This window comes from Cibotium barometz, chromosome 51 (genome assembly GCF_041138505.1).
Source record: "Cibotium barometz isolate CiBa-2024 chromosome 51, ASM4113850v1, whole genome shotgun sequence".
NCBI lineage: Eukaryota > Viridiplantae > Streptophyta > Polypodiopsida > Cyatheales > Cibotiaceae > Cibotium > Cibotium barometz.
This window is the reverse complement of record NC_141096.1, coordinates 25421180-25427890: the sequence shown is the minus strand read 5'-3', so window position 1 is coordinate 25427890 and position 6711 is coordinate 25421180. Positions and strand designations below refer to the sequence as shown.

General features: G+C 40.5%; 1 protein-coding gene across 1 annotated transcript; it reads left to right on the top strand.

Moving 5' to 3' along the window:
• Positions 1 to 3006: 3006 nt before the first annotated feature.
• LOC147609465 (uncharacterized) lies at positions 3007 to 5207 on the top strand. The gene is made up of 5 exons (XM_086787590.1): positions 3007 to 3165; positions 3273 to 3395; positions 4056 to 4295; positions 4406 to 4459; positions 4725 to 5207. Exons 1-5 carry the CDS (start codon positions 3055 to 3057, stop codon positions 4839 to 4841), a joined length of 645 nt encoding a protein of 214 aa, XP_086643716.1. The 5' UTR covers positions 3007 to 3054; the 3' UTR covers positions 4842 to 5207.
• The last annotated feature ends 1504 nt before the right edge of the window (positions 5208 to 6711 follow it).

Below are 6711 nucleotides of genomic sequence, written 5' to 3'. Positions count from 1 at the left end.
ACCTAGATTGTCAACAAGGCCTTCAAGATGGGGGGTGTTAGTGGAGAGGAAGATAAAAGAAGGTATCATTAAATTAATGCCTAAATAATACATGACTTGTGAAAGATTTTCTCATTGGCGCACGCATGCATACATGCACATGCTTACGTGCTATATGTGTGTAAATTAAACTTATTTTTTGTAAGTAGCAAGTTATTGTTGTAAGTCCTACTTATAGCACATACTTACGTGCTATATGTGTGTAAATTAAACTTATTTTTTGTAAGTGGCAAGTTATTGTTGTAAGTCCTACTTATGAAGCACACAATATTTAAATTAAAACTTGTCTATTTTTTCACTTCTTCCTCAACAAAAAATCTTGTTGGGTCACTAAGGGTGGGTTCACAAGACATACTAGATAGTCGATGCACCTCAAATATGAGGTTGCGCACCCTACGAGCCCAAAAAAGGTAGGTGATAAGGTGGCATGTTCCTAATAGGTTGATCTATGGAAAACTAGTGTAGGGCCCCATCTCACCAACTCTAATGACATTAGGCCTGGAGGGTTTTGTTCATAGTTTGCCCTTCTAGCAAGCTCTCCTACATTGAAACACCCTCTTTTAATCAAGCTAATTTAGACTATATTTTATAACCTTTTCATAGTTATATTCTTGATTTTTTCCATCATTTCTCTTGCATTGGCTAAAGGAGCCAAATATGTGAAGAAATGCATCAACACTTTCATTTGCTAGCACTAAGCTATAATTTTGGTTGTTCATGTTGTAAGAAAAACATGATAGGAACATATGCACAAAGGATTTTTCAAGGTTTTTTGAAATCTCGAAGAGTTGTGATAGCCTCATCTCGTCTCTATCAACAACAACACTTTAAGTTTATGGTGATTTATCTTGTCTCTAGTACAACACTTCAAGTTTTGTGATGAATAATTTTGTTTGTAGCTAAGCGTCATGGTATAATGACTCAATAAATTGATTGATTGTGCAAGAATAGCCTTTTGACAATAATAAATGTGAGTTTTTTCCTCTCTTGGTTGAGTTCCCTTAAAAACTATGAAGCTTGGAGATACCACCTCCATTTTTCATACTGCTCATGCCATTTTCCTACTGGCTAAAATGCATTTGTTGCATCTTTATACAAGTGGATTCTCTTCATTCTCACAAATGCTATGGGCCAAGTTTTGTTAGACATAACTTAAGATGAATCGCCCTTAGCCTAGTAAGAAAGTTCATGGCCAAATTGCAAATAGTTTTGTTCAAGTTAAGTTGGCTCATGGGAAAAAACTTTAAAATCCTTGTCCCATGTGGGGTAGGGGAGCACCATGAGATTAGTGCTAAAAAAAGGAACTTACTTGTCCCAACTTACGTAGAGGAGGAGGAAATCAATAAACACATGAGAAACAGAAGAAGGTATGATTAGACTGGTTCTATCCATTGTAAATCCCAACATTCCTCACCCTATTTACTCATACCCTTAACCCTCATTTACTCATACCCTTAACCCTCTATGTCCTCACACCATTTGATCATACTCTTAACCCTCATTTTCTCATACCTTTAACCCTTAACTCTATCCGTTATAAACTCCAAGATTTATCACCCCATTGCTCATACCCTTAACCCTCTACTTTCACCCTCATTTTGGAGAGGGTCAAGTAGGGGCTAGAAGGCTTTCAAAAACCTACTATCCATGGGTGGGACCCCTCATAAGACATTGAATAGCCCCCCACAAGCCTTGCTCCCCCTTGAGCAATGGTATAAATGAAAATTTCATTTCTAGCTAAAAGCTCAATCTTGTGAGAAGATTCTCATAGTAGTATCTCTTAATAAGTTTTTGCATAGTAGTATCTCTTAACAGGTTTTTGCAGACTCTCAAAATTTTAGGAGTATTGCTAGCTCTTGGAGAAATGGGGGCTTTTAAAAGATGCAATGTGGACATATAGGGACATAACAAATGCATCAAGTGAAAGTCCTAGCATCCCCAACATATGTGTGAACATTTATACATGCCATCAGCATAAGAATATAGCACAACAGAAAGATAGATAGCGATACAAAGTGTAATAGACAATGCAATAGATAAAGAATGGACACAAAAATTTCTAAACTAGGTACAACGTGATGGTGCTATCCACCTGTGCGCTCTCAAGAAGAGCTAGATGGCGATCTAGATAGACTCTGGATAAAGGATGTACTAAGTGTAGATAGTGTGGATGCCTTAGCTTGTCATAACTATGTCCATATATAGTATTGTAGGTGGTGTGGTAGACGTGTATACAACGCGGGTGGATACATGGCATACACATGGTCACCACCCTCATATTGTTGGATCGGGACCAAAGGGACTCTCGCCCCTATGGGACCCACTAGCTGAGGCTCCGACCTCGGTCCCAAGTATAATGCTCGAAGCCTTGAGCATATCCTAACCATCAATGGTCACAATAATAACCCCATCGATGTTTAATCCAGGGTTCCCACCAAAGACACATGCACCAATGGCTTCTCCTCATAATGAGAGCCTTTACAAATGTACAGCAAGCATAGATGTGAGATACATGCTGAGAAGTGGGCATTAAGTGTATACAAATAATCAATGGCTTCTCCTCATAATGAGAGCCTTTACAAATGTACAGCAAGCATAGATGTGAGATACATGCTGAGAAGTGGGCATTAAGTGTATACAAACAATCAATGCTCAGAAAAAATGGCAACTGGGTGTATTTTTACCGGGGCTAGAATTATAAAAAAGGGTTAACATTTTTTATTGCCGTTATTTTAAGGATTCTTTTATTATATATTAAAGTTATAAAACCAAAATGTAGTATACATTTTAGGAACTAAAACCGGGCAGATTGAGGAGCTGTCCTTATTTTGATTGGTATGTTTCTATCGAGCAATGCGTGGCTAGGCAGATGAATGTTGTATGTTTGAACCTAGTTGGACAAAAGCAAGGTAAAGGTGTGAAAAGACCTCATTGAACCCTAAGAAATATCGTGTGTGGTGAGTAAGAATAAATATCTTGGAGATACGACATTCTCAACACATATACGTCGTCGAAATGGCAGCCGACCTCAGGACAGACGTTGCAGAGCTGAAGCACCTCCTCAGCCAGGCGAGGCGTCCGCACGTGCAAGTCTTTCTGTCAGCGCAGATTCATAACTTGGAGAAGGTGCGCACGCAAAACACTTGTGGGTTTTTCTCGTTCTGGGCTTCTAGTTTTGTGCGTCTAATAAGGTGTGAATGTGGGTGTGGGGGTGTATATGTGTGCGTGGGCAGCTTGTGGCCGAAGCAGAAGCAAAAGCGGCATCGGAACCTGCGCGGGCGGCCGCGGCCTCGCCCGAAATTCGCTACACCTCCCTCTCCAACCTTACCTGGGAGCAGGACAGCGAGAGAGTGAAGGTAGGTTTTTCAGCCCTGCTCCATCATCGCTCCAATCGAAAGTAGGCATTCTGTAATGCTTGACACATGCAATACATCAACAAACGCTTTGTCATGACTTGCGGCCTACTTAATTGGCTAATTACCCCCCTTTGTGGTCAATTTTACTTGTTATGGCCAACGGCCAGAGTACCCTCATGGTGGCCAACAGATAATCCCTAAGTGTGGGCAATTTAAAGTGTAGGTGGCTATCTCTATGGGCAGTTTACCTCACAGTTATGGCCAACGTAATGGTCAGAATATCTCACATGTACGGCCATCTTAATGGGCTTATTACCTGCATTTATAGCTCACTTACTGGGCAGATTATTTACATTTGTTTTAGATTACCCACATGTGTGTCCAAATTGATGGATCCCACATGTGTGCCTCATCTCACCCTCTACCCTCATTTTCTTTTTGGTCTGCTATCCATCAAATGTTTAGGTTTGCGGCTAGACCCATGGCCAACTTGAATGGTTCCATTATCCACATGGGTGGCCAACATATTACCCACATACATTACATGCCATCACCTTTGTCCCAAACCCCCCACTACGTCTTTCTAGTCTCAGGCTGTTTTTAAATGTGGACGGCTCGTTTGTTGGTTGTGTTATCTATGATTCTAACTATTTTGTGCAGATTTATGTGTCTTTGGAAGGCGTCCCAGAGGAGAACGTGGTGTCAAAGTTCGAGGATTGGGCCTTTGAGGTGAAGATACATGATGTGGAAGGGAAGAACTATCGGTGTGCAATACAGAAGCTCCACCAGGTCATTGATCCCGACAGCTCACGCGTGCTTGTCAAGCCCAAGAGGATTATTATTTCTCTTAGGAAACTTGAAGAAGGTGATTGGAAAGACTTGCACTTCAAAGAGGACAAGGTAAGCAAACGACTTTGTTAGCATTTGTTTTGAGGGCATGGTTAGTGGTATTTAAGAAGAAGATGATGAGTACTTCATCTGATACGCATTCTGTGGCCTTGTTACTGAAGTCTGAGGAGGAATCTAAGAGAGAACCAATGGCTAGGTTGCTTGAGATGATGAAGGTATGCTTTTGCTATCGTTGCTTATTCTTTGCCCATGGAGTTCACATGGTAGAACTTTTCTCAAAATGATATGGGCTTCCCATTGTTAATTTTCTTTATGCCTCTAAGGGGCCCAAAAGACATCTTTTCCTGCCCACTGTTAGATATTCAGGTGATGGATGAGCAAGATCCCCTACCCATCCGAGGTGGGCGGGTGGGCCTTGTGTCCGGAAAGACTCTTTAAGTTCTAGCTTTCTCAAGTGTGCCAATGACTTCCAATCTGCAGAATATGTATGATGATGGAGATGACGACATGAAGAAAACTATATCGGATGCATGGACAACATACCGCTCCACTTACAAGCCAGGATTCAAAAAACCCATGACTGCCAAACGCAAATAGACAGATTGTATCAATGAATGTGGTCTGAGTTGTCAACATGATTAGTTAAATCTGCTGAAGTGATAGCAGGAAAAGTTTGCTCTGCCAAATCAATAGGGGGGCTAGCTATTTTTGAACTGGGTATATTTTAACGAGCATTGCAAGTGATTTGTAGATTACCAACTTCAGTGTGGATAGCATGTCTCACTTAGGTATCAGCATAAGTCAATGAAGTAGCCTGTGGTTTGTACAGACTTGAATTTATCTCCAGATTCATATGCGGGGTTCCAGGCTATATGTCTACAGTTGTATCTTAGAAAAGGTTTTGCAATGTTTTACTTTGCAAAGAGTAAGGTTTTTTAAATAAAAGTTTTGCAAGAATTGTTACTCCGTCTCATAAAAATAGCATAGCACTAAGCACAGTGACTTGACACATAAACTTGGTCCTTTGTTGGTGTGGCACCACTAAGCACTTGACATTAAGTGGCCCTTCAAGTAGTAATCAGACTGATTTTGATTTGCTCCTGTAAGCTTAGCTTCAAGTTAATTTGGATGTATGTATGGTGTGGTATAAAAGAGGTTATAAGCATGTGTGCTCTATTGTCCTCATGAGAATGCAATTCCTTTCACAAGTGACCTTGTCGTCGCTGTGGTCCTTGCACACGAGTGGGTCCGTGGTATAAAAGATGTGCTCTATCGTCCTCATGAGAATGCAATTCCTTTCACAAGTGACCTTGTCGCTGTGGTTCTTGCGCACGAGTGGTTCCTCAGGGTTGTCAGAAGAAATACCCTTTGGGTCATGATGTAGTCAGTCTCCCCTCTCTTCTTTTGCATTTGTGTGTTCAGTGCGGAGGATGAATAATTGTTTGCGTTGGTCACTAGGATCAGAAGGTCGTGGGGCAGGTGTCATCTGTGTCTGCCCGTTCATAGGGCAACCCTTAGTTGAAGCTCTTTGACCTCTACTATTTGCAGGAAGTGATTTGAAATTGTGTGGCAAGTGGACGCGTGTCTTGAAGTGATCAGTTGTAGCATGTGCTGGTTTTTGAATGGATGCACCCTTGGGAACTTGTGTATTTAGGTTTTTGAATCTGTGACAGTTACAGCGAAATCATGTGTGTATCAAGTTAAGTTTAACCTACAAACCGTACTTGCTCAAACACTTGCACGACCTTGACTTCCTATTTTACAAATAAGCTTGGGCATGCAGCACTAATAACAATGCAGCATCATCCTTGACATGCTACCACGATGATAACACTTTTTAAAGCAATGCAAATCACAGCAAGAGAGAATCATATTTCATTCAGCAAGGAGAGAACCCATCAACACTAGGATTGTCTCCTTGTTATAGAGCCATCAGGTTTAGTAATATACCTATGTGGGTCTTTGAGACTATTAACCCACAATTAGCTTGCAAAGTTTAGACCTCAAGTAGTTTGCAAGATCACGTAAGGTTAAAAAAAAGCATGCCCTATTGTGATCAAAGCCAAAGGCAAGGTGTTTATAAGAACAAAATGAGTAAGTTCTTCATGAAGTGTTTTCATGAGTCTCCCATAAACGAGTAGCATATAACTAGTTTCACACAAAGAAACCTTCATGTAACCGCTAGACAAAGCCAATTCATAAAACCCAAAAGGAAAAACCAATTTATATAGTACGAAGAGAGAGCATGCCAACTCTTACCACCATGTACAGTCACGTGGACACAATACAATACTTATATGTTGGGCCATGCCAATTGTCTTTGTAGCTACACAATTTGTCACTCTTATCTTTCCTATGTTTTAATATTAAAATTCTGTATTGTATTATGTTCTTTTTTGTTTCTTTGTGATGTGCACACACCTTTCAACATAAACCTCAATCAAAAAGGCAAAAACAAGAAGAATGA